At 45.9% G+C, this 27,608-nt stretch overlaps 2 protein-coding genes across 4 annotated transcripts in view; one reads left to right on the top strand and one right to left on the bottom strand.

Annotated features, from left to right (window-relative positions):
- bcn92 (LYR motif-containing protein bcn92) overlaps positions 1-27,608 on the top strand; it is a 56,090-nt gene that overhangs the window by 16,097 nt on the left and 12,385 nt on the right. The window contains exon 5 of one of the 3 annotated variants that reach the window (XM_075878631.1): positions 723-864. The exons of the other annotated variants lie outside the window; for them this stretch is intronic. The gene's annotated coding sequence lies outside the window, so the exon portion shown is untranslated. Of the gene's footprint in view, positions 1-722; positions 865-27,608 lie in introns of those variants that run through there. 3 annotated transcript variants of the gene reach the window in all.
- On the bottom strand, positions 614-24,323 carry LOC142775975 (uncharacterized). Its single transcript, XM_075878629.1, has 5 exons — positions 24,048-24,323; positions 15,630-15,764; positions 15,310-15,472; positions 9,704-9,911; positions 614-782 (listed from the first exon to the last, which is right to left on the bottom strand). The coding sequence occupies exons 1-4, from the start codon at positions 24,254-24,256 to the stop codon at positions 9,717-9,719; spliced, it is 702 nt and encodes a 233-aa protein (XP_075734744.1). The 5' UTR covers positions 24,257-24,323; the 3' UTR covers positions 614-782; positions 9,704-9,716.

Genomic DNA, 27,608 nt, shown 5'->3' with positions numbered 1-27,608 from the left:
GTACTTAAAATTTCTGTTGTCCTCCACTATGGTGTTTCTCATATTTGTTTCATGATTTTGGCATGTAAGACCACTGAAGTTATTAACATATGTTAATATACCAAGCTTATCTCCTCTCAACAGAGCTATTTTGAATAACTGGTATATTTAATGTACTAGGAATGATGACAGATGGAAATGGAGCTCAAGTAAAAAAAGAGCTGGTTGAAAAACAAAAAGCCTGTAAAAAACATTTCTTGTGTGGGTGCTGCTTAGAACTCGCAAATGCCTCATAATGTCGTTACTGATATAGCTGTCAGGTCTTGTGGACACCCAGCTGACTGCAAGCACCAACCTATAAAGGCTTAGATACCAACTAAAGTTTATGAATCTCTGCTCTATTGTTTGCTTTATAACAGAGATTGCATTGATATGCACAAAGCATAATCATCATGAAGGTAGTATTGCCAGATTATTGTTAACATGCTGCATTGTGGGTGTACTCCAGGTTCCAGCACATTACCTTTTGAATTACGGTGTTCCACAGAATTTCCCCATGCAGGGGACTACAAGTTGTGGTTCTATAGTCATAAACACTGCGGCTAAGATGTAGCTGCTAGAAATCGAAAAGCCCTTGGGATCATCAAAACACCTTTTAGTTCCACATTAGGGCATGGAAGGAAAAAAATTTTAGTTTAACGTTTACATAACCTCACCCTATCCCCACTTTTTTCTTGTTTCAGTTTTTCAACCAGAGGGTGTCATTGCGATCTGGACGACAGGGCCTTGAGGTTGCTGCTTCCCTGCGTACAAAAAAATATTTGGGCAACTTTTAGAGATGGCATAGGTTATAGTAAAAGTTTGAATAAATAGTAGGACTTTGGACTAGGCTGTTGAGTTTATATTATCTGTGGTAGCTATGTAAATATGCTGGAACAGAGTTGCTGGTTCCGAATGTCCTGAGTGTAGTTCATACTAACTGCGGGTCCTGCAGACATTCATGAAGTGAAAGAAAAAATAAAGAGTATTTATGACTAAAACACATAACTTCCAGCAATGTAAAGTTTGTTTTATATCATGCTGAGTATTCTAATAGATGTTGAATAGTGCTAACATTCAGTTAAAGCTGCTTTTTCATATACTAGAGGGGCCCTGAAACACTTTCTGAGTGCAATCAGAAAACAAAAATGATCGGTAGTTGGGGTGCGGCTCTTGAGAACATGCGAGCCTAACATTATAGTGCTACACACAATCTAGAATTTATAATTAATTCTCAAAGTCTGCTAGAAATTGCTCCCTAATCTCTACAAATGCCATATATACGTGCCCTTGATGGTTGGTTGACTTAAGCATTACCAGCTACATAATTACTGTGGCCACCGCAAGAGGCCGCCATGTAGCTGCATTCGTGCTTGCAATCACACCGAAAGTAAGCCGTGTGAAGAAAAACCAAGGAAAAAAGTGCTCAAGATGCATTTCAAGGGATGAATCTTTTGTCATCCCACTCACCTAGTAGCTTTCAGTGCACTCGCCGGCATGAAAGCAGAAAGCCCGCTCATACTTGACAGATTCTAAAAATCTTTACAGCATGTGATTCATAAAGTGTCGTGCACTATTAGACTATTTCATGGTAACTTTGAAAGTGTTGCAGGGCCCCATTAAATATAGGCTTTTGCACATTGTATTCACTTTTAGAACAAATTGGCAGGTTTTGTTGCTCTCGTATTATTTTTAAGTACTGCTTTTCAGTGTGTGGTGTAAAATAAGAAGATGGTTATTAATATATCTACTAACCTCAATAAAATTCCTAAGACTTTATAGATAATGATGTTGAAGGCAGCAAAAGCATGTATACTTTTAAACACATACTTGGGTTGTGCAAAAAAGACACGGACGAAGGAGAGTGAAGAAACGGGCGCAAACTTCAGCTGTGTAAATGGAAGACCAAAGGGGCTCTTTAAGAAAAGACAACAGCCTGACATGTGCGTATATATCACAACAACAACAAGAAAGGATACCCGTACCTATAAAAATCTACAGTGATAACGCCAAGATACAGTAAATGGTGATTAAAAAATCTAACCAAGATCAACAAAGGCATGTGCACAGACGGAAACCGGAAAAGACAGTGGACTGTCCCTTAATACGACTATGTTTCAGTACCTAAAACCATCTGCGAATTCAGCGAAGGCATGCTTACGCATTTGTCACTTCTAGCGATGAAGAAGGCTTCCGTAATTTCCCTTTCCATTTTGTCGTTTGACTTGTTCAGGATTACTGTATCTCTTAAGTTTGGTGTACATTCTCATCGCCTACGGTGCAAATCTAGGTGGCCACCCGTCTGGGAATGGATGGTTAGTCTGTGCTCTCTCACCCTTTCATCAAAGCAGCGTCTCGTCTGTCCAATGTAGCAAAGACCACAGGACAGGGCTACTTTGTGGACTACACCTGTCATGCACTTAATGAAGATATTAACGTGCCACGTTATACCTGCATCTTGGCAAATTATTATTTGTACATCTTGACGAAAATTTCGTTATGTGTGCCAAGCATGCACTTAGACACCAATTTTTGTGTTCTTTTGGCGAGAACCAAGGTGGCAGGCATTTGAAATCCATACATTACCCCTCCAATTTCAAGTGGGCATTGTAGTAGACAGGAAAGTGCTATGTGGTTAAAGTATTGTTGCTGGGCATAAGCCTTCGAAACAACTTCAACTCTCATTTGCTGTGAGAATGACTGCATTAGATTCCAACTCGTGCATACTGCGAAACGCACTGCATTAGTTTTCTATTCCTACTAGACCATGCTGCGAGATGACATTGCTGAGTCCATTAAAATTGTTTTTAACTATTGTAATTACAGTCTTTCTTGAATGGTTGTAATAAAGTACAGTAATTTAGCACGTGTCTGTAAAATCAACCATTTGTTTAAATTGTCTTTTTTATTTGTAGTGCTGTTTGTATTAGCTCTAAAATATTTCGTGCAAGGTGTCTATTTTAAAGCCATACAATGGGCAGTATTTATCAACAACACCACGACCTATACAGTGATATTACTCTGCTGAAGAAGCATGGTGGCCCAGTATTCTTATATATTTCGGCTGGGCTTCTCAACCTCAGCAATTGTACATATGTCAAACAGATTGTGAAATGTGAACATAAACTCCCCCTCTCCCATCCCCATTGATGGGAAATAAAATTATTATTATTATTATTATTATTATTATTATTATTATTATTATTATTATTATTATTATTATTATTATTATAAAAGAAAGATAAAACCAAAAATAAACATAGAAGGTTGTTCACCTTTGCACTTCCTTCAGGCTTGACACCACTAGTACGAAGCTGTGTGAATTATTTAAAAGTAGTGTGCATGGTAAAAATTTAGACAGCTTGTTCTTCGAGTATTTTAACTAAAGCATCAGGGAAGGACAGAGTCATTAGCTAATAGCAAGCGAATTCCTGGAAATTGCTAGGTGGCTTGAGCTGACCACACTTATAAGACTTGGGAATGTCTGCAGAAAAGTTTAAAGCAGCTACCTAAGCTCATTTTCAGAGTATTGCAGTGGCGTAGCCAAAAAGGGGGTTGGGGAGGTTCAACCTGCCACTTGCCCACCTTTTTTTTTTTTCCTTGCTTCGCGCTGACATATGATATAGAAACTAAGTGCTGCTCCTATCACAATATCATTGCTGGGCACTTTTACAATGAATAATGTCTGCATACAGAAAAATATTTGCATACGGAAGGCTTAGTGAGATTTTGGACAGGAATCTCGGCCGCGAGTGTTTTAAGTAGGCTCGGCGATGGGATTAATAAATTAGCAGTGGTCATACTTGCACCCACCGGAACAGATCTCGCTGGTGTCAACCACTACGATAATTTTCAATAGTCAGGGGTTCGTTTTATTGGAGAAAGCCAGGCAGGCCACGTTAAGTTATATTACAAGGTGACTGTCCATACGTGTGCTAAGATATACTCAGGCCAGAGAATAACATTTCTATTGAACCTTCGCATGTTCTGCTAACATCTAAGAGCACGCACACACACGCACACACGCGCGCGATCGTGACGGAATATTTGGTTGATACATCTAACTGCACTTGTATGCCATTGTACAATATATTTATACATATCTTTACTCTGCCCTAATGGCTAAAGGTACTCCGAAGTGTTGCCCCGCCACGGTGGTCTAGCAACTAAGGTACTCGGCTGCTGACCCTCAGGTCGCGCGATCGAATCCCGGCTGCATTTCCGATGAAGGCGGAAATGTTGTAGGCCTGTGTACTCAGATTTGGGTGCACGTTAAAGAACCCCAGGTGATCGAAATTTCCGGAGCCCTCCACTACGGCGTCTCTCATAATCATATGGTGGTTTTGGTACGTTAAACCCTACATATCCATCAATGATAATATCAATTATCACTCCGAAGTATTGTCTGGTCACGAAGGTGCAAAACCCGCAAACGTGCAGGCCAATCACAGCCTTAGAAAGGCCTACTCTAATACTCATCATGTAACTTGCGCTGATAAATGAAAAGGTGGTGGTGAAAAACCTAAAACAGTGTAATGAAAAATGCACTGTGCGCAGCTGTAGTGAGCACTTTATGTTCCTTACACTTACGCTGTTTGCCGCACTGCCTTCTGACAAAAGGGGCACACCGAGAAATTTCTGCAACTATAGCGACAATATGGTGCCCGACAAGAAATCCACAGAATGGAAAGACATGGGTGGACATGTTATGTAAAATTACAAGCAATACACATAGTAATTATACTTTTTTTTTACAAGAAATGAAAGAAACTTTGTGCAAGCAATGTCTCACGTCGCAAACAGACACGTTACATAGCGAAATATTGTTGATTATCGTTTTCAATTGACACAAAAATTATCCTGCACATTACATGTCCTAATATATGCCCCATATGTTGCTCAAAATTTGCGAGAATCGCCACGTGCCAATTTTGGTTGTTGCATTGCCGTTGACACCTTTCGTATCCGTGAACCACATCTGCAAGTGAAAGGTGCCACCGAAAAGCAAGGCGTGGGCAACGGGAGAGAACGGAATCACTCTGACATGCTGTCATAGCGATTTTCAGCAGTAAGTCTCGTACAGTTGTACTTGCTTCCTTACAGCTAGACGAAAAGTAGCGCATACTGATTTTTGCCAAAACCGCCTTTTTTACTACCCGCCAGGGTGGTTCGTCTTATGGTGCTCCATTGCTGACCCGCAGGTAGCGGCATCGAATTTCTGTCGTATTTTCGATGTAGGCAAAAATGCTTGAGGCCCATGCACTTTGATTTGGGTGCATAATATCCATAGCGCCGAAATTCCCGGAGAGCCTCACTATACGGCGTCTCTTGTAATCATATCGTGGTTTTGGGATGTTTAACCCCGTCAATTGATCATTCATAACTATGTTTTTACTGCTGTTTGGAAAATCTCAATCCAAGAATAACTTGAGTTAACTTTCTTTCTTGATTCTTAACAGGCACCTATGGTTGATGCTACACACACATTCAGCTGAAGCCGTATATATTCCCTGTAAAGAACAGAGAGTATGTCGTCCGAGCGGACTTGTTTTCCCCGTGTATGTTCTGAGAGCGATGCCAAACAATCTTTCATTTGTTGTTGTGGCTCTCAGGTATATCTTTAGGCGTCTCAGCGATGAAAAAGAGCGTTCCGCTTCAGCTGTGCTCACCGGCAGAGTTGCCGGAATCTTTAGAAGACGGTGGACGTTTGGGAAGAATACCTTTGGACACTTGGCAACCGCTTGCATCGCAGACATGCTCAGCGTTTCTCGCTTCTTCCATTTCGCAGCCCATGCTGTCAACTCCCCTTGCAATGCTGAAATTGAGATAATGTTCGAGTACACGTCAGCAAACTTCTCGGCAGTGGGAAGAGTGGCAGCTTCGGGAATATTCTGTGGCAGAAGGGAAGATAGCATCTTCGAGGTGTGCCAATGGCTTTTAAAGCGCTCATTGAACTGGTCTATTAAATAGTCCAGAAAAGGCCAGCAATACCGACAGCCTGAAGTGTTCTTCAACTCTAGCCACTGGCACGTTACTTGGGCTGCCTGCCTGTGACAAGCGGCATTCTCATTTTCGCCAGTTGTCAAGTGTGCACTGTGAGCAGCATCGCTTTTCGGTAAATAATCATCAAACGTGTTACCGTGCGGCGTTGCGGCGCGACCATCGAGTCTCATAGGAGGCCGCTGATTGACTCGGGACACGAACTGCCAAGCAATACGTGTAGGCAGGGTATTTAAAGGGGGTGCCTTCGCAAAGCAACGAGCTCGGCAAAAATTGGACCCTGAATGCGAGAAACAAGAACTTTAGCGACATGTCGGCTGGCGAAGTTCTTCCTTAAACAACACTAGCGCTCGTTTCTCGCCTGGCGGAATGATTCGCGAGTATAGATTTCCTCCGCTTCCCTTCAGGTGCCGGCAAGGTTGCGTTCGCAAAGCATCTTGTTTTGCGCGCGAGATGTCTAACGTTTGTGATTGCCCCCATGCAGAAGGCTGCCGTTTCTGTCGCGGTGTGATGAAATACCACAAACGTGAATAAATGCGAAGGATGTGATGGCAGTAGTGAAATTCCAGTGACTCGCATCAGAATGCCGGAAACGGACAACCGACAGGCATAAGCGGTGCACAGTAGAGCGTAAGTAAGCTCGTGTTGCTGGCAGTTCTCGTCAGAGTGCACGCGTTCTGAGAAATAGATTATGGTGCACTATGCTCTGAACAACTCCAGAGCCCATTCCTTTCATCACTGGTGAACCGATCACTGAAGATTTTGTGTGGTTCGAGGCTACTCCTCTTCGCGCCGGTGTAAGTACTGGAAACATGAATCCACGTACTATGCTGCGCGGTGAAATATTTCGTACAGTTCTGAATCTGTTGACGTAAAAGTAAATGACGGCTGCACACTTGCAAACAATGGAATAGGCCTTACCGCAACGCTATCGTTTCAAAAAACATAGCGATGAAGTCTACAAAAAAAAAAACGAAAACATTACGCGTTTTTGCGCGTATTTAAGTTTTCAAGCGCATATACGCAGCCAACAAGCTATTTCTATGTGAGTAGGTATGTATAGTCTGGTCCCAGGTGCATTTCCGATTGTGATCAAGTGAACATTTCTCATCAATGACTAGTTGCCCTCGCAGATTGCACGATGAAATCTCTACGACTGGAGTACTTCATTGCTATCAAAAGTCACTGTGCAACTGAAAATCTGCCCGAAAAATAACGTGCGCAAAATCGCGTTGCCAACGTGCAGCACATCTTACCAAAAAAAAAAAAAAATTACTTATTGAGCATCGCAAGCATGCTTGGATGCGCGCAGTAAAGTAAAAAAAAATGCACTAAAAGCTACCACTGCGTCAGGGCTACTTGTCATATAGATCTTAACATAAAAAAAATCATTTCCATAGGCCAGCGGTCACAGTAAGAAATTCGCGCAGCAAAGTAAGCAAACCGAAATGTAATTATGAATGTTCAAAAACATGCTGCGTATATATGCCCTATTTCTCGTTTTAGGCGGAGCCATCCTTGACTTGTGAAATGCACTTTGCCCCGACGAGGACTACGCCATCTACGCTTTACATAGATTAACGATGTCTTCTCTGATCGGGTGGGTCGTCGCAACAATGCGTTTCCGAAGACTAGTCCATTCATTGGCAGCGAAAAAAGGCCGTTGCTCCAAACGGTCACTGTATACCTGTCGTTTACTGTATTTTACAGTACTTATTACAATACTGTTCCGCCGCGATGGTCTAGTGGCTAAGGTATTCGGCTGCTGACCCGCAGGTCACGGGATCGAATCTCGGCTGTGGTGGCTGCATTTTCGATGGAGGCGAAAATGCCCGTGCTCAGATTTGGGTGCCCGATACAAAATCCCAGGTGGTCGAAATTTCCGGAGCCCTCCACTTCGGCGTCTCTCCTAATCATATGCTGGTTTTGGGACGTTAAACCCCACATACCAATCAATCATTGTTACAGTACTTTTACTTACTCTCTTCCCAACCATACGCACGGGATAGATAGATAGATAGATAGATAGATAGATAGATAGATAGATAGATAGATAGATAGATAGATAGATATGTTGGGCTTAACGTCCCAAAACCACCATATGATTATGAAAGACGCCGTAGTGGAGGGCTCCCGAAATTTCGACCGCCTGGGGTTCTTTAACGTGCACCCAATTGAACCCGCGACCTGCGGGTCAGCAGCCGAGTACCTTAGCCACTAGACCACCGCGGCGGGGCAAAACCATACGCACGGGAAGAGGGGAATCTTATGACTTATGACTTGATAGACATGTACACCAACCGTTTATACTGCAGCCGATAGTGACGTCACAGAGGAAAGTTGATGACTGTGCCCCCTCCCCCCCCCCCCCGCCTCCGTCGGGTCGGTGTGACCCCCCCCCCCGGCCCGAAAATGATTTCTGGCTACGCCTCTGGAGTATTGCAAATGAACATGACACTTGCGTGCTTAAAAGGATTTCGTTTGGCAAGTGGTGCAATAGCTCCGGCTTAGAGATAAATATTTGCGGCTGAAAATGTGCGGCATGGTCCTAAAAGTTATTATGCTGCTCCAACGTGAGATTGCAGTTGCCAGAAGCTGCGGCCAAAATGGCTTACCAAAATGGCAAACGGCTTAGAAAGCGGTACTCACCGACGGATAGCAGCTCAAGTTCCGGGTTGGTTTGGCACAATTTCGCCGTTCGTGCAGAAGTCAGACGATTCTTAATCTCCTTCCGCGTCTGTGTTGCGTCATCCAGATGGTAGCAACACAGACACGTGTGTTCCAGCTCATTGCTATATGATTGATATGTGGGCTTTAACGTCTCAAAGCCACCATATGTTTATGAGAGACGCCGTCGTGGAGGACTCCGGAAATTTTGACCACCTGTGGTTCTTCAACGTTCACCCAAATCTCAGAACACGGGGCTACAGCATTTTCGCCTCCATCGAAAATGCAGCAACCTGCGATCCCGCAACCTGATCCCGCAACCTGCGGGTCAGCAGCCGAGTACCTTAGCCACTAGACCACCACTGCAGTGTATGTTCCAGCTCATGCGCATCGGAATCCGTCGAAATGTGCCGTTTCCATGGAGCGTCGGCATGCCACGTGGCTGAAACCACGAGCGCTCGTATTCCCGACTAGCATGGAGGAAGGAGAAGCTCCGTGTCGAAAAAAGAACTTTGAAGCGAAACTGAGGAAATACTTCCTTTTTTTGCCATTTTGATAGGGCCAGCTGTCCACAAGCACTCAGATCTAGAGTGCCAAAATTTGAATTTGTGTTCATTGATAACATAATAACGATGTGAATCGGCCTGGACACGAGTGTTAACCGGGGGGAGATAGCTCCAATTGACAAAGAATTCGAGAAATATTGACTCGAAAACACTAGCACTGTATGTGTAACCGGCTCACTGACCAATTAGCTAATAAGGATAACTGGTTTTTACTCAGACGCCTGACGGATCCAGGAGTAACGCAAGAGGGGGGGGGGGGAGGCAGCTGCCGACCTAAAGTGTTTCAGTCCCTCACCCCTTGCCCCCGAGAGACCAAACATACTTAAAACACAGCGCATATGTTCTCGACTTGCCTGCTTCCCGAAATCTTGCGTGCCTCAACCAGTTCAGAAAATCCTGGTGCCACGTACGCGTGCAGATCCCGAACAAACCAAATCGTACACATATCCCACCTGCACGGCGTCTTCAGAGGCGTCCCGGGAAGCATCGCAAAGCCGAGCCGAGCCCGTAGCCGTAGCCCCTGGGCCCCAGATGCCGCCGGTGGCAGGGCTCGCAGTAGAGCTCTCCCCCTTCCGATCGGTAGGAGCCCGAGGCCAGCCGCTGCTCGCACGCCCGGCACCGAAAGCAGCGCACGTGGTACACGCGCCCGGCTGTGCCCACCTGCACGCGCGTGGCCGGCAACGTGGCGGTCACAGCACAAACATACAAGACGCTTTTTCGAAGACACTTGGCGGCCGCGGCCAAAGTTCCGAGTATACCATGCATATTTGCTCTGATTCGCGGTAACCCGTTACGGGAACCGCCTCTGATTTCCGTCTCATATAACATGGGGAGACGATTTACTCGTTTGTTCTAGAGCCACCGGTGGTATATCGACCACCATCCGAAACTGTCGCAAGGTTTTGCCTCGTAACTTTTTGATGTACTTACGCGACTTTAGGGCCGTGAAATATGAGGACTGTCTTTCCTAGTGCTATATATATATTTTATAGATCAAGCTATATAGGCGTCTTACTATACATGAAGCGGCGCGCAAAATCTCCAAACACTTTAGTAAAGTGTGTTGTGAACATCGATGAAGGTAATCTTACACGATGTGTTCGCTGAAAGAGCAATGGACATGGTTAGCGCGTCCATACTTAACCCTTTGTCAATCCAGCTGCGCAAGTAAATATTTCTTTGCTTTTATGCAATAACAATACATAGGCAAGTGGGAATCATTCTAAAACATGAAAAAAAAGCTGTAGTACGTTCTAAAAGAAAACAACCGTCCACATATATGGACGCTGGCAAGACGATATAGTTGTGCTAAGTCCGTCATCCGGCCTTCTTCACTCGACGTAGGAACTTCCGACAACTGTATTTAAACGCATTATTCATTATCGTCATCACTACTTAGAAGCAATGCTTCATCATAAGTTCGACGCGTTCGTCGTTGATGTCATTATCATATAATCATAAACTTACATGTAGCCGCCTGCGAACGGCTCTTATTCAGCACTCTCATCGTCATCGTTCGTTATCGCCATCATGGACGCCTTATTCCTCATGGTCAATGCTTTTATTTTCACCGCAATTATCACCATTCAAGTCCCACTTGCTTGACCACATCCTTACTTCAACGTGTTCGTCATCATCTTTACCGTCATTGATCATCAATGCCAAAGCTTTCACGGTTACTTTCAAACGAAATGCTTTCGTCAGCAGCAGTACCAATGTTCCTCTTCTTTTTTTTAAAGCTCTGCTTCTACGCTCTAACTGGTGCGCTGCTCTCAAAATCGGATCATTCGCTTCCGCTAGTCAGCTAGAACATTGTTGCATGTGTGCGTTCGCCACTTCATCTACGTTGACTTCTAAAATGAGTATTTACCTATATACAACTTTTCATGCACAGCCGCTCGAGAACGAAGCGGGAGTCCGCATTATATGGGCTTCTTACACGAACTCGGTAGGCCTAGCGTTCACAAACGTAGACGCCGCAGAGACAACTCAACTTGCAAAACCTTGGGTCATCCACAGTGTAACAAAACTTACACAAAAATAAGACAAACTCGTCATTTTCTCGAATGAAGTTCAGTTTAAAAATTAAACCATCTTTAACTAATGGGAACCATGTGAAGATGTGATGCAGCGCTGGTGTTCACTCGTGTTTCCATTTGTACGTTTCTGTCTGTGTCTCATTTGTGTGTGGAGTTGTGTACATTTTTTTGTATCTCTTACGTTACTACTTACAATTCGTGTTTATTACCGTGTGTGTGCCACAAAGTGAACACCCAGCGCTGCTGGGAGATGTGCAGCGGAGCGAGCGGGCGCAGCATTATATACGAGCGCTCATCTGTGGCGGAGAGATAAACGGGAGAGTAGAAACGAAGCAAAGCCAGCGCTCTGCCACCTCCTCCACCGTACCTTTTCACGATCACACGAGGAGAGGGAGGAGGACGGTCGCGGAGGGACGGACGCAGCACCAAGCAAAAGTTGCTTCGCGTCTAAAACTCTTATGAATTCGGAACGAACTTATATAAAAAAAAGTAGCTATACGCCTCTACAGGCGACTCGAGAAGAACGCCATTATTGTGTGCGCATGTTCCGCTGTTTATTCTCAGAAGTGGACGCAGATGTTTTTTTTTTTATGAAATGCTGAAGTAATACCAACATTTGTAATCGATTCTTAAGGCATTGAGTTGGCTATCCTGATCTTGTTTCACTGGTATGTTTTGTCCACATACGTGGACGCTGGGATACAGAGTTGAAAGCCTCGAATAACAGATGCAGTACCGCCAAAGTATTTTTATTGTTGGAAATGAGCTGTTTTAAAAAACGTCCATGTCATATAGTACCAATGATGCTGTGATTGGTAGTAATGAGAATGGAATAATTAAAATGTGAAAAGTACTTGTATAATACAATAAAAAATGAGTTTCATTTCCATGGGCAAAGCAATTAATGTGCTAGCAACGAATTGAAATGTTATACCAAGTAAGGCCAGCAGCTCACTTTTTTGGATCCGGACTCGCATAACATCACAAAACGCTTAATACGGCCGCTTCCGGGACCGAAGTGGTTTTCGGGCTGGCAGTCGTCTAAGCACGAAGCGTTGAGAGCACGGACAGTTTGCGAGCCCCGTTTCGTGGTGTCTGTCGAGATAGAGCGCGCGTCAGTGCTCGAGACCGCACCTTTAGGAGCGAAGTTCAGGTAGGGAGGGGTGATTGAGGAGGGTGGAAATTGGGGCACCCTCAAGATTCGCCTTTAGGAGTTGGACATGATAGCGATGTCCTGTCCCTAGTGCGCACTTCAAACACTCAGTGCATATATTTTATTGCATGACGTTACTAGATGATAAAATAGAGACAAGGACAGAGAAAAGATGGGACAGGGACAAGCGCAGGACAGGACCAGCTAGCCCAGCTGCAAGTTTTACTGAACGGATGTTACTCGAGAAGTGTTAATTGTGATTACTACAATGTAATTGATAAAGTTTAAAGTGGCTTGTGTCAGTGAAGCTTTCGCATATGGCTGCATTCTGTGTAGTTGGTGGCATGCTTTAAGCAATGAGCAATTACGCGCGTTAATGTTTTTTCGAACTTGTTTAAGGAAATAGAAGCAGTAACGTGTGTCTTTTTTGTAGTGGGTGGCTGGATTTGAACCATGAATTCATTAGGATCATCTTTTGTTCTGACGCCCGATGTCAATGTAAGCTTGTAGCACGCATATTACATGTTATACCGTGAAGCATGCATACAGGACGTGTGTGTTTGTAACGCATGAAAGTTACTTTCACTGCATTTCCCAGTAAATGAAGTTATTTTTACTGTATTTTTAAGCAGACTCGTGGCTGTGGGGAACACCTGCTTGCCACGCAAATGACTCGGGAGCTATCCTCGCTCGAACCCGGAATCGTTTTATTTTATTTGCATCTTTCTCGATTTTTTCGGTCGCGCACAAGATGACAATTCTTCGCTCAAAACCTGCGACGCCGACGCCGTAATTTCCGCAAAACGAGCTTTTTAACGCGATCGCGTTAAAAGACCATTCCGGCAACTCTAAATATGAGCACGTCTCAGCGTCTGCAGGGGAATGGGTAGAGGGAAATATAGATGGGAAGAGAATAATAGGAGAAAAGGACAGTGGCGTTCATGGCCGAGGACGCAGCGGGTGGCCTGTAGAGTCGGTTGCCCAGTCCAGTATTCCCAGTGACCGCCTTGAAGACGTGGGTTTGGTGGTGGGCAGGGAGAGTAGGTCTCTTTGTGTAGCCGCGGGTTGGCGGATAACACGCGGCCAAATTCCCTATAGGGATTTTACGCGCGGCTGGCAGCGAGACCCTTTCCAGCTATAGCCATGATGACCGGAAGTCTTTTTCAGACCACCTGCCCGAACGAAAGGTGGCTTTCTGTGGACTGGACCCGCCGCGGTGGTCTAGTGGCTAAGGTACTCGACTGCTGACTCGCAGGGCGCGGGATCGGATCCCGGCTGCGGCGGCTGCATTTCCGATGGGGGCGGAAATGTTGTAGGCCCGTGTGCTCAGATTTGGGCGCACGTTAAAGAACCCCGGGTGGTCGAAATTTCCGGAGCCCTCCACTACGGCGTCTCTCATAGTGATATTGTGGTTTTGGGACAATGAACTCCACATATAAATCAATCAATCAATCAATCATTACCAGTATCTGCTGAGATAATGAATTTGTGTTCAATGACTTATACATTGGTTTCTCTTTTACAAATGGGCAGACTGTTCACACTTTTATACCACGCCTACTTTTGGCTCTGGTTATCTAAAGGTGGCCGAATAAAATAGATGAAACTTCAACCGTGTATATAATTTATGCTACTTATGCTAGCAGTGAAGGAGAGGTTAAAATTATCAGTTGGTATACACCGACCAAGCTATGATTATGAAGTACACCGTAATAGGGTGCTCCTGATTGATTTCAACCATCAGGCGTTCATTAAAACGTAATCACACGGGTGCCTGAGCTTAGCAGCACAGTTCAGCTTCGCCTCTGAGCTATCGCGGTGAGAAGTTCCGGAAAATGAAGGGGTTTGCTGTGTCTTTCTTATACTGTCAGCGCTGAAATGCCGGAATTCGCAGGGGAAGAGGGGTGATTCGGGCCTCGACCTCTTTCTTCCCTATCCACCCGCATCCGCACGTGCTGTCACTGTCTCGTACCTGCTAGAAAGAGCAACCGAGAATAAATGCTCAGCGTTCAGCAGCTGAAATTTTATTGTCGAGGGCATGACGACTATGGCAAGTGCTTTAAGTTCTGTCTGTCGGTGGGCGAAATATGTGTAATAATTATTGTTGGATATTTACGTCCCACAACCAGGATCTGATTATGATGGACGCCGTTGTGGAGGGCTCCGGAATTCTAGACCTATCGGGGTTCTTTAACGTGCGCCTCGATCGATTTTGTTGCCACTGAGGGTGGAATGGCGAAACATAGTTACAGTTAACCGTGCACATAATGAAAGCAAATGCGTTGTGGTTGTTTCACTTGACCGCACTGCGTATATACACCATGCACCACCGCCACTTGCGTGCCGGCGTAATACATACGCCACTTTGCAGTGGCGTATTCCCATCGCTCGTGCACATGCAAAGGAGCAAGATAGCGTAGCTGTCCTGCTTTATACGATTCAATATAAAATGTGAAGTGGGTTTTGCGTTACCAACTTGCAAATCATACCAAGAGAGTGACATTGCGTATCGTAAGAGGTAACGCAAGGTTGCTCAGATTCGGGCGGCGGGTGAGAAGAAAATATAGGCACGGTCAGGTGTCAGTGGATAAGCTACAGCCCCTCTGAAATTCCCGCCTACACCCCTCCCCCCGCCCCCACAATAAGAAATTCTGACGTGCCCTCTGGTACGGCGCAGTTTCGGTTTAGTGGATAGTGAGAAAGCTTAGGACAGCGTATTCCAAGCAGCCACAAATGAGAGGGAGTTATATTACAGGTTTGGTTTAACGTACTACTCTTCTAAGCAGTCTGGGAGAAGTTATTTGTCACTCCCGGGTAATGGCATGCGCGCCAACTTGCAGTCTTCTATTACGAGGAGGCACCGCACCTGCCTCTCGGCGAAGTAGACCGTATCGCGGCAGCGTGCGCAGACCTCGCCGCCGCCGTATCCGAGACTGGAACTGCGCGGGCTGGCTCCGACCTGGCTGGGTGAGCGCGCCGTGACCAGGCTCCACGAGCCGGACGAGCACGTGCTGGGCGCCGGGGAGCACCTGCGCGCGTCGATCGCTAAGTTCGAGACATCTGAATGAGTGAGAAGGGGTATATGAAACATCACGAGCACACCGACCGTACATAGAATATGTTGATGGGAACTAACAGTTATGGCAGTGCGTGCTAGCCAACCGCACGGTACTAGGCAGGGCTTACCTTGAGGGAGCCAGGCTCGGCGACAGCAGCAGGGCCTCGCTGTAGCATGCGGCGCAGTACAAGTCCTGGCCCAGCGGGCGGCTCGCTGGACGACCGCATGCCACACACGGAGGCTTCGGGCCCGGACCGGCCGCCCTGCGCACATTTGCTCCGTCCACATCCTCTTCGCGGAATCGTCTGTCGTTAGCTTCCTGTATATCCTGCGAGGCTGCTATGCTTTGTTTTTATTAATGGCGCTAGACAATCTGAACACATCGGAAATACACCTGATGGTTTGATATGTAGGGTTTCACGTCCCAAAACCACACTATGATTATGAGAAACGCCGAAGTGCAGGGCTCCGGAAATTTCGACCACCTGATCTAACGTGCGCCCAAATCTGAGCTCGGGCCTACAACATTTCCGCCTCCATCGGAAATGCAGCCGGGATTCGATCCCGCGACCGGCGGTCGGAAATATATCTGTGTGTAGATGTTTGAACTGCCAAAATTTATTCTCAAGGCTACCAGAACCGTCTGATTAGCTCATGGTCGGCTGATTTCAAGGACAGCGCAAATATTGAAGTGCTGTCATTGTACCAAGTTCTTGGCCACGTATGCCCGAAGTCCGCATATTATCGGCTAGATATGCCCGAACCGGTGAAGAAAAACTTCGTTCGTTACGTCGCACTTCGATCACAGCGCCGAGATAATCACCTTTATTCTGTACAAATCATTAATCCGACTTTCACTGCGATATGCCTCTTGCATCTGGAATATGCGTATGTACAGCACGACACTGATTTTGTTTAATATCAAGACAAAGAAAATTAAGCAATGTCATTTCGACCGTACATAGTTACATTCCCATTGCGGCACACTAATTAAGCAATAGTAACATTAACATGTGACGTTATATGAGGCGCGCCGTATAGTGGTGGACTTCGGAAATTTCAGCCTTCTGGTGTTCTTTAACGTATATACGGCCAAATATAAGTGCATGCGCCTCTAGCGTTTCACCTCCATCGAAATACGACAAACACGGCTGGGATCCAACTTGTTGAGTGTTTTGCCTATCAAGTCGCTGCTCGGTGTAGTAACATGGTTCGGCTAAGTTGAACTTTATTGCATTAAGTTACATTCATCTTCATTCCAGGTATAGATCTAGGTGCACCCGTATGAAAGAGTTCGTGAATTTAACCAAGTGTTACCGGACAGTCGCTAGTGATTCTCAGCTATTAGATCAGGACTGGCTAGGTGCCGTTAGGCTCCGCTGTTTCTCTAGTCTAGCTCCACTGCTCCAAGTTTCACATTTTTTTTTTAGCCATGTAAGTGGCATTGCTATGCAAGGACTGTAAGGGGTAAAGCTGGGCCGCCTTCTTTAATTTTTTTGTTTCTTTCTTTTTTCTTCTCACACTTTTCTGTTTATTATACGTATGTTGTGTACTTGATCATTTCTATTTCTTTTCTCACTCTTTTCCTCTTTTCTCTCATTCTCGTTTCATCTTTATATTTCTCTTTTTTTGTATCTTTCTCCATTATTCTTTGTCTTTTTTGTTTTTTTGCTTGTCCTTCTTTCTCTCTCTTTCGCTATGTTTCACCCTCTCCAATCCCCTTTCTCTTCTCCTCCCTATCACTTTTTTCCCACATCCTTGCTTTACTAAACAAGCCTACGCTATGCCACGGCGAAATCGAGGGCCGTGGCTATGCTACGCGTACGCTGGCGTGCCTGCATAGCCGATATGGTAACGACGCTAGCCTTCGGATCGTAGGTGCACGGGTTCGAATCCCGCCTCTCCGAGATGTTTTCTTCAGCCAAGAATTTCTTTCTTTTTATCTTTTTATTTCTCGATCTCCCACTGTTCTCGTTTTCTCGCCCATCAAAGTTCACTTCACGCCGGACAGATGGGCACACATGTTGGGAGCGAAGCAGAAGATGAAGCGACGATGATGATAATTTGTGTTCGCTCTGCGCGGACCAATGGTCGGCTTGAGCAGTGGAGCAGTTAAAACAATTCAAGAGAATACAAATATTCTGCATATGCAGATATATTCAACTCTGTCGACAAACACTGCACTGCACACATCTGTGACGTGGTCCTTTCACATTTATCTGCATTTTCTATGTGGTCGTGTAACAGATGTATTTCTGTCGTGTAATATACAACGCACACGCATAGAATCATGTAATGAGTTCTGTTGCAGAACAGGCTGCGCAAAGATTTTCATGCTTTCCGTAGATATTTGACGGTACTTTTTTCTGTAACGTCTCTGTTCGATTCATTTCGAAAATTCCGCTGTTCGAACGTGCGTTTAAGTTTCTGTTTTAATCGTAAAGAATTCAACTAGCCACAGAAAGAAAGAAAACCCAAGGACGAACCCATAGAAGAGTGGCTCAGGCTTGCCATGCAATGCAGCGCTCTTAAGATGACACTATTTATGAGCGTGCCTTCTGTAGCCGTTTTCAAATAATTAGCTGGTATTCATGGACGCCGAGTGCTGTTCTCGGTGGACCTACGAACCGGTTTCTTCCACCTACAGACAAAACTTGCGGGTGTGCCACGCGCCCCGCACAACACACGATTGGAAACAAAAAGCAGCGAGTTAAATAGAATATTACGAAATACAAGTTCCGGTGAACTTACGAGCGCAGTTACATGCGCAGCGTGACGAAGAAACAGTTCACAGCGGTGAAATGGTTCATATCAACCAGTTGAATGTTGATTGTCATGTGAGGTTTAACGTTCCAAACCCACCGTATGATTATGAGAGACGCCGTAGTGGAAGGCTTCGGAAATTTTGATTACCTGGGGTTCTTTAACGTGCGCCCAAATCTGAGCACACGTGCCTAGAGAATTTTCGCCTCCATCGAAAGTGCAGCCGCCGCAGCCGGGATTCGATCCCGTGACCTGCTGGTCAGCAGCCGAGTACCTTAGCCTCTAGACCACCGCGGCGGTGTTAAATGTTGCAGACAGATAGAGTATTTTTTTATTTCCCCAAAATATGTATTTATAGCTACGGGGTGTATCCCGCAAGCTCGCGCATCTCGGTCTGAACTGCAGACGTCGCAGTCTGGGCCTGTGTGTGTGCCATGGTGGCGAAACAACCGCAGTTGGCGCAGCTGCGCAAACCGAGCCGGCCGATATTCGGGGCGGCCTAAAGACGCCCGGTCAACACAGCGGGAAACCCGAGCCTGCGAGTTCGCGGGGTGCGCACGTGCCGGCACGCGGATGACTTGAAAAGCCAACGGCGGGCTATTTTCGTGTGTCGCCTTCTTCACCAAAGCTCGTCATCCGTGTGCTCTTGGCATGCATGACGCGCCCAGCTGCATGATATTCATCAGATGTCGCTAAACTGGCCAGCTGCATCCGGGGCGACTGGCCAGCGGCAGGCGTTTACCGCAGGAACCCACGGTTGCGGCGCCAAAGGCAACAGCAGCAACCAACCTATGCTCGTTTTTCATCTACGTTTGAGCCTATACGTTATGCTATGCATTTACTAGTTATTTTCAGCGGCGCATTTTCGTTCGGGCAATCGTCAGATGTAATTGGTAGGAATTGTGACTTCACCTCGTTGAAATCTGGCGTTTAGGCTTCGGAGGTATCTCTACAGTGCAAACAAACACTTGCATTTAAAATGATAGCAGGCGTAACGCCCGCTGTTGGAATATAGTTAGCGAAGCTTCTTCGGATCTTTGTATTTTACAAAGCTTCGATGCGATCCCTGCCGCGGTGGTCTAGTGGCTAAGGTACTCAAGTTGCTGACTCGCAGGTCGTAGGATCGAATCGCAGCTGCGGTGGCTGCACTTACGATGGAGGTGAAAATGCTGTAGGCCCGTGTGCTTAAATTAGGGTGCACGTTAAAGAACCCGTTAAATCTCCGAAGCCCTCCACTACGGCGTCTATCTCATACGGCGGGTTTGGGACGTTAAACCCCACATATCAATCAAATCGAACTTCGATGCAAGTTACGCGGCGCTAATAAAAATTAATTACATGCTAAAACTTTACTTGATTATGAGGCCCGTCGGATAAGCTTTTACCACCCAGGCTTTCTTAACGTGCACCCAAGTCCAAGCAAGCTGGTGTTTTTGCTGCCGCAAAGGTTTTGCTTATAAGAGTTTGGATGTAGGCCAGTTTGTGATAACCACGTCGTGATGTCTCTTTCTACGTCCCGCGTGGTTTTGTGGTCACTTTTTCTCATCTAAATGCGGCCTTCGTGACTGGGAATTGAGTGGGCGTAATGTCATAGCCGTTAAGCCACCGCGACAGGTGCCTTGGATGATTACTATACGGTTGGCGCTTTGCCACGTCGAATAACAATAATATTTATTAAAATAATATAACAAAACTCAGTTTCTACGAGTTGCCAGGGTTACATGTGTATGATCTTTGAATAACTTCATTAGCTGTGCTAGTGATACAACATAGCATTGAGTATCTAGGGGGATGGCACACCAGCGATTACTTTGTAGCAGAGAACCGCATGAAGAAACAGCTGAAACTTGCTCATAAATGATTGATTTGCACGGAAATTAATGAGAAATGACTGGGAGAATTAGGCAGAAAACTGTCTTTTCTGTTAGGCATTGCTGCTCTGCGACAAAGCCACGCTTTCGACTGTTCGGAGAAGTACATTGACGCCTGCTCACGTCAACCGCCGAATTCCACATACAAAAAGAAGAAAATATCCTATTACTTGTTCACGAAAAATAAAAGACAAATCACATGCCTTGTAGAGGCGAGATCAAAGCTTAGCTAAATTGCAAGCGAGGGACCGTTGACTGTTGCGATGCGAGAGAACACGCGGAGTAAAATGGTGTGCTTTGTGGCGACCTCGTATATTTTATACAGCACGGTGGTGACGAAACCCACACAAGCGGCATGATACGAGAGCTTGCTACGAGTGCCGCTCGTGTTCAATGACAAGGTGCACGTGAAGTGGACACCGTCACTGAGGACACCAAGGAATGAGGAGAGACGCTCATTGGATTCCGTGCCGACCGGTTGTGCCCTCGCGATCTCCGACGACAGCGCAGCTCTGGCCGACTAGGTTGGTCCTACGCCACCTCCTGCCGCCGGTCCCCTACGACGACGTCAGCGCAGCTCTGGCCGACTGGATCAGCCCTACGCCATTACCTGTCACCGACAAGAGCTCTCGCAAGTGGTGCCCCGTCCTCACTCGGACTCCTGTGACCGTGTTTCCATCTTTCCTATCTATCTATCTATCTATCTATCTATCTATCTATCTATCTATCTATCTATCTATCTATCTATCTATCTATCTATCTATCTATCTATCTATCTATCTATCTATCTATCTATCTATCTATCTATCTATCTATCTATCTATCTATCTATCTATCTATCTATCTATCTATCTATCTATCTATCTATCTATCTGTCTGTCTGTCTGTCTGTCTGTCTGTCTGTCTGTCTGTCTGTCTGTCTGTCTGTCTGTCTGTCTGTCTGTCTGTCTGTCTGTCTGTCTGTCCGTCCGTCCGTCCGTCCGTCCGTCCGTCCGTCCGTCTGTCTGTCTGTCTGTCTGTCTGTCTGTCTGTCTGTCTGTCTGTCTGTCTGTCTGTCTGTCTGTCTAGCCACCTATGACTTTTGGCTCTCCTAGACGTTTCGGTAATGGTATTGATACCAAAATTGGTATGGTATAATATGACTGTGTGACAAGCATAAGTGGTTAGTCATAACATGAAAATCATGACATGCATGTCATGATTTACGTTTCATGATCTTGCTGCTCTTGCGGTGGTTTCGTTCACATGACATATTGCGGAAATGGTATGGTATGACATGACTGCATGGCAAACATAAGTGACAGACCCTAACGTAGAAATCATGACATGCATATTATGTTAGTCATGACTACACGCCACGCTTTATGGTGCGCTCGTGGTCGTTTCGCTAGCTTCACATATACCAAATTTGGTATTACGGGACGTGAATGAATGATGAAGGTATATGACTGGTGCAAACATGATAACCATGGTCTGCGTGTCATGTAAGGACATGACAACACACCACGGTCATGATGCGCTCGCGGCCGTTTCGCAAGCTCCACATATACCAAATATAGTGTTACGTCACGCGAACGGACAACGAAGGTAAATGACACGTCCAAACATGATAATCATGGCATGGAAGTCATGTACGGCATATATTACGTTCGCCTCGTAACGTTGTGCTGATTTTAAAGTGAAATATTAACCTTCCTAATTTGTGCTTCGCATATCATCGATTGCCACTTTACGTGGTATCCGCCAATTTTTTTCCTTTGTAGTATGACAGCGCATTGAAGGTTTTTTTAAAATTACTGTTTTGTAGAAATCTAAACGTAACAAAAGTTCGGGGCAGGTGGATGATCGAACTAAGGAGAAATCGTCGAGCAGGGCATGTCGCTGCAACGAACGCCTCGACTGGACTTGTCTTCCATATCAAGACCACTTGTCGAAATGTTGGCTACAGGGACATTCTCTGCTCTACTATTTGTTGTAAATTTTTTTCTGTAATGCATGAACTTCAGCACCGTACCGATAATGAGAGCAGGCGGCCGTTTTTCTCCACGCGAAGCGCCATCACGTCAGTGACGTTGTGTGCTTTAACGTGCCACTTAGACTCCAACACGGACTGCCCGATGACGACATAGCCAATGTTTCCGAAAATGGGACATTCACTGCGCACGCCCACACGAGCAGAAGTGAAAGAGAGAGGGCCTTAGCGCAAGCCTTCCCCCCCTCACCCAAATACAAGCGACACGTGCCCTTCTTTTTTTTTTCTTCATGGTGGCGTTGCCAACGGCAGTGTGTAGCAAAATGGCCCCGCAAAGTATGGGAGCGTGCCAAACGCCTAGTCTATATACGGAATGTGTTGATGAAAAAAAAAGAGTAACTGCTCTCCTCCGAGGTGAAGCACCTCTTGGCGCACGCTTTTGGGAGTCTCCGCGCGCCTTTGGCCGAAGTATTTATCGCAACGTGGAATGGAACAGGCGTTATTGAACGAGTCGCGTCACATGGGTCAGATGTTTTCAGCGAAACGCTTAGCGTCAATTTTGACCCGTGTGGTCGATCTTTTGTGCGACCGTTGCAACAAAGCAGTGCGTGTATCTTGCGTGTACGATCATAAGCGCTCCTTTTAATAGAGTGACAACTGAACATTATACTGGGGAGCAACTCACGGGAGCCGTACCTTCACCCTTAAAAACAGGCGTTTTTTTTTTTAAACATGCCTACACGTTCGTACGTGATATTGTGTCTCGAATGCGTGTTACTAGACAAATGGTGTATTATCATTACAATATCAAATATGGTTCATCTACTGCGCTTGCGACAAATGGTGCGCATTTTCAGAAGAGCGACATGGTGGGTGAGTTGGTTCAGCATCAGAGTAGAATTTAGCGCCAAAGCAGGAACGAACAAAGAACCACACGAACACAGCCCAATTGCGCCATGTTCGGCTGATTCTTTCATCGTGCTTCTTTTTGGCACTAAATTCTACCATGATTCACATTGCTTTTCAACATAGCTATACCGTCAAATTCTTTTTTCACCGAGAAATCTTGAAGAATTCAAGAAACACACTTAAGTGTGTCGGCATGTGTCAATACTGTTTAGGCTGCCCGAACATCCACAGGCAATACGTAACAGATATGCGTGTGTGTGTTGGGGAAGGGGGTGCTTGCGCGAGTGTCGTCCGACGCAACCACGTCTAGCCGCGCCAAAAATCATTTTGACAAGACGCACTTCGATGTCGACAGAATGCTAGAGCGCCGTGTACCGTGCACTATCAGGGTGCGTTAAAGAACGCCAGATGGACGAAATTGCCGGAGCCCTCCACTACGGCGTCCCTCATAATCGCGTCGTGGTTTCGGGACGTAAAAGCCCAGATAGTATTATTAGCACTACGTGTGGAGTCATGACTTTTGAAAGCCCGTAAGCCCGCGCGGGGGGGGGGGGGGGTTGTTACGGTAGCCTTGTGATTGAGAAATTCAGTACTCTGAAGTTTCATATAGCATTGATAACCTGTTTCGCAACCAAGCTTGGACGTCTGGCCTTACCCCCGCTCTGTACACGAGTGCGTATTGATTGATGATTGACATGTGGGGTTTAACGTCCCAAAACCAGCACATGATTATGAGAGACGCCGTAGTGGAGGACTCCGCAATTTTCGGCCACCTGGGGTTCTTTAACGTGCGCCCAAATCTGAGCACACGGGCCTACGACATTTCCGCCTCCATCGGAAATGCAGCCGCTGCAGCTGGAATTCGATCCCGCGACCTGCGGGTCAGCAGCCGAGTACCTTAGCCACTTGACCACCGCGGCGCGGCGAGTGCGTATAGGTATATGCCACGTCTACGATTTGGCTAGTATGCCGTATCGCTGTCGGCGTTCATGGCGCGTTCGATTTCGTGCCACGACTGTAGCTTATCTCACCTGGACGCTCCGGTTAGTGGCGAAGCGCTGGCGCTACGGCTGGCCTCCATGGTCGGCTCCGGCGGCTGGAATGCCTCGCTCTCTTCCTTCTCTTCTTCTTCCCTTAATTTCACATTGTTGTAAGTGCTGTTGCCAATTCCGATTATGAAAAATACAGAAAGAAAAAGAAGTATTTCAGACAAAGACAAGGAGAATACCTGATGAGCCATACTTGAGGCATCGTCATCACCTGCCGCTCAAGTTGGAAAGTAACGACCTACGTCTTTGCGAGACGTCGCATAGCGTCATGCGCTTAAATTGTTCGCTGTACTCTCTACTCAAACGCAAGCGTAACCTTTAGTAGCGAAAGAGAGAGAGAGAGAGGGGGGGGGGGGCACATCCCAAAGTTTTTATACACTGAGATTGCCTGAAGAGAATCAGGAGCCGCTCAGAAGTTCAGGAGCGATTGAGGTTACTGCAGTCATTCCTTGCTCACGAAAGCATTACGAAATATAGTTTTAGCATCCTGCACATCCCATTTATCTTTTATGCTGATTAGCGCTGTACTTGCATTGCTTTATTTTGTGATACTTTTCTTTCTGCTCTTTCTCTCTCTCGCCTTTCTGTTGGTATGCATCTCTAGCATTTATTGCATCTGCATTGTGCAACACAATGCATCTCTAGCATTGTATTGCACAACGTCAACGCGATAGAGTCCCTGTATCAGTAGTTGGTGCAGATTGTCACCACCCTTACTAGGGATAGGGACTGCAGTAGCAAGTGCGGTAAGCAATAGTGCTGTTTGCGCGAGAGAACGCACATTCCTAACAGAGCTATCTGGAACCTAAGCCACAGTTAATGCCCCGTGCCGGCCGAAAGAAAGGGAAGTATCAGTTTTGTGGATGCATTGATACTGATATTAGCTCATTGGACAGTAAGCGACAGTAAGCGCAGTAAGTAAAACAAAAAAAATATTGCAGGATCTCTCTTTCTTTCTTTATTCGTTACTGTCTTTCTCTTTCTTTCCTTCATTCTTGCCTTCTTTATTTTGTTCTTTCTTTCCTTCTCTCTACCTCTTTCTTTATAGCGCACCACGACAAGGACACAAAAAGACACACACACACACACACACACACACACACACACACACACACACACACACACACACACACACACACACACACACACACACACACACACACACACACACACACACACACACACACACACACACACACACACACACACACACACACACACACACACACACACACACACACACACACACACACACACACACACACACACACACACACACACACACACACACACACACACACACACACACACACACACACACACACACACACACACACACACACACGCGCGCGCGCGCGGCTATTTGCAACCAATGTTTTATTTGTGATCACACATGCTATTTATACGGTAACAGTATACCGATAAAACCTGGAACATATCATGTGAAGATACAGCACACCTCATGCAGGCGTCTTCACAGATTGCAAGCGGCAATCTGCACTCGCCAACGTCAAAGTGAAGATTATAGATTCTTCTTTTCTTTATTTGACATAGCTATGGAAGTCTATACCCGCTATACCCTTATAAATGATGCACTATACCCTCATAAATGATGAACCCCAACCAACTAGCCCGACAACGTAATTTAGCAGACTTCCTTAGAGTTTGCTGCTCAAGCACCCTCTGCTTTTTTGTTCTAAAACATAAGATCTAAGCGAGCAACACAGTGACGGTGCGAAGCTGTGTTATGTGTGCGATAAATAACCACCAGCGCCGAACTGCACGCACGCACGTGTTCTCAATCCGAATCAATATTGGACGTTCGCGCCGCGGAATGGTGCAGTGTTCGACCTGAATTGAGCGCCATGTGGTTTAGTCTTCTCCCAAGTTTCCTTTTTCTTTTTTTTTTGTCGTTCGTGGTCGTGTGTGCGAATGGAGTCATTGGCGCACCGGAATGTTATGCGCTAAGTAACTCGACACCACAACAGCTCTCGCTGCTACTAAACACGAGGAGAACAAACGCTGGCTGTTGCTCGTATCTCGCTACGTCGTTGCCACACCAGGCTCTATAGGGGAATGAAATTCACATAGCACTGTATGGAACGTAGCTGTTCCAATAAACCACGCATTAGAGCCAAGTAGAAAAAAAAGAGAGAAAGTGAAATGTCCAGTAGTCGGCCGCATAAACGCAAGGCTGCACGAAAAGCAAATGCGCAGTCGGAAACGAGGTCCACCGAGCCGGCGAGAGGATAAAAAATGGACGTGGCCAGTGCGCAGCCAAGAGTGCCGCGCCGGTCAAGGTCCGTTTGATGGGCTATATAAACCTCATATGCTGTCTCGCAACCAACCGGCTGGGCGGTGGCGTTCCAGAGCACGCTCATACCGCGGCTTTCGCCGTGCCGCCGGGTTTTGCACGAGGCAAATACAGGTCCGTCCGTTCACCCCGGTCAGAAATAGGCAAAACGAATTAGGTACAGCTATATAGTGGTTTATTTCACGAGATGCGGGGCGCAGTGCGAACACTGACAATTCATGGCACTATGAGTCCCGCCACAGCCTGCACGAATGAGCTTAAGATGACCTGCAACGTACCCTTGACCTGTGTGTGTTTGAAAAAAAGACAAGCCGAACAGCGCGTTCAAAATATGACTGGTCTGAGAGAATTGTTCATCGGCATTGTTATAAAACATTGACAGTGCTAAACTTTAAATTGTTTACGTTTTGCTGCAAAGCTATTATGTCTGCTGTTTATCCGGCTCGCAATGTAGACAAGAAACTATCATCATAATTAGGCCAAAGCAATCATTTTCAACCTAACTGACCCTAGTTCAGCCTGGTAAAACCTTATTAGGCTAGAATTATTAAGCTATATTAGTCAAATCCTCATTGCTAATAATTAAGCTATGTTGAAATTCTGGAGTGCCTACTCATGCTGGGCGCTAATAATAATTACGACTGAGCTTAATGAGTGTTAATTAAGCCTAGGTTGACTTTAAATGCGAGCGCATCGAGACCAAGAAACGAAGTGTAAATTAGAGCGATTCAGCTAATTAGCCATCCTTAATTGATTGAGCTACTTGATGCTGTCTTTGCAGAGCGGTTCCCAATCGCACCTGATCGATACCTAGCCAAGACTTGTGATTTACAATGTGATTGCGGGAACACTTCGGGCATCGGCGTATACAAATGCACGTGTGCCCGGTCAAGCCAAAACCAGCCGAGTGTCAAGACTGATTAGCCCACAAAACTGCTACGGCCTCTCTGATTTGCTTAAAATACCATTATTGTGAAATTTGACAATATGCCTGAATTTGACTGTGTACAGGATAGGACCCCTGTCACTAAGTGGCATCTATGTGAGATGTGTGTGCGTGTATATATATACAGGGTGCCCCAGCTTGCTTCGACTAGAGTTTAAAAATATGCGGACACATGTAATCACAACGCGACTAAATGAGTGTTGCTGACCGTTGCCTGGAGTGAGTCAGACTAATTTTTGTTCGGATCAATTGTTTAATTAGGCCCCTTTAATTAGCAAAATTT

This window comes from Rhipicephalus microplus, chromosome X, assembly GCF_043290135.1.
Source record: "Rhipicephalus microplus isolate Deutch F79 chromosome X, USDA_Rmic, whole genome shotgun sequence".
Lineage (NCBI taxonomy): Eukaryota > Metazoa > Arthropoda > Arachnida > Ixodida > Ixodidae > Rhipicephalus > Rhipicephalus microplus.
This window is presented reverse-complemented; position numbering and strand designations above follow the sequence as displayed.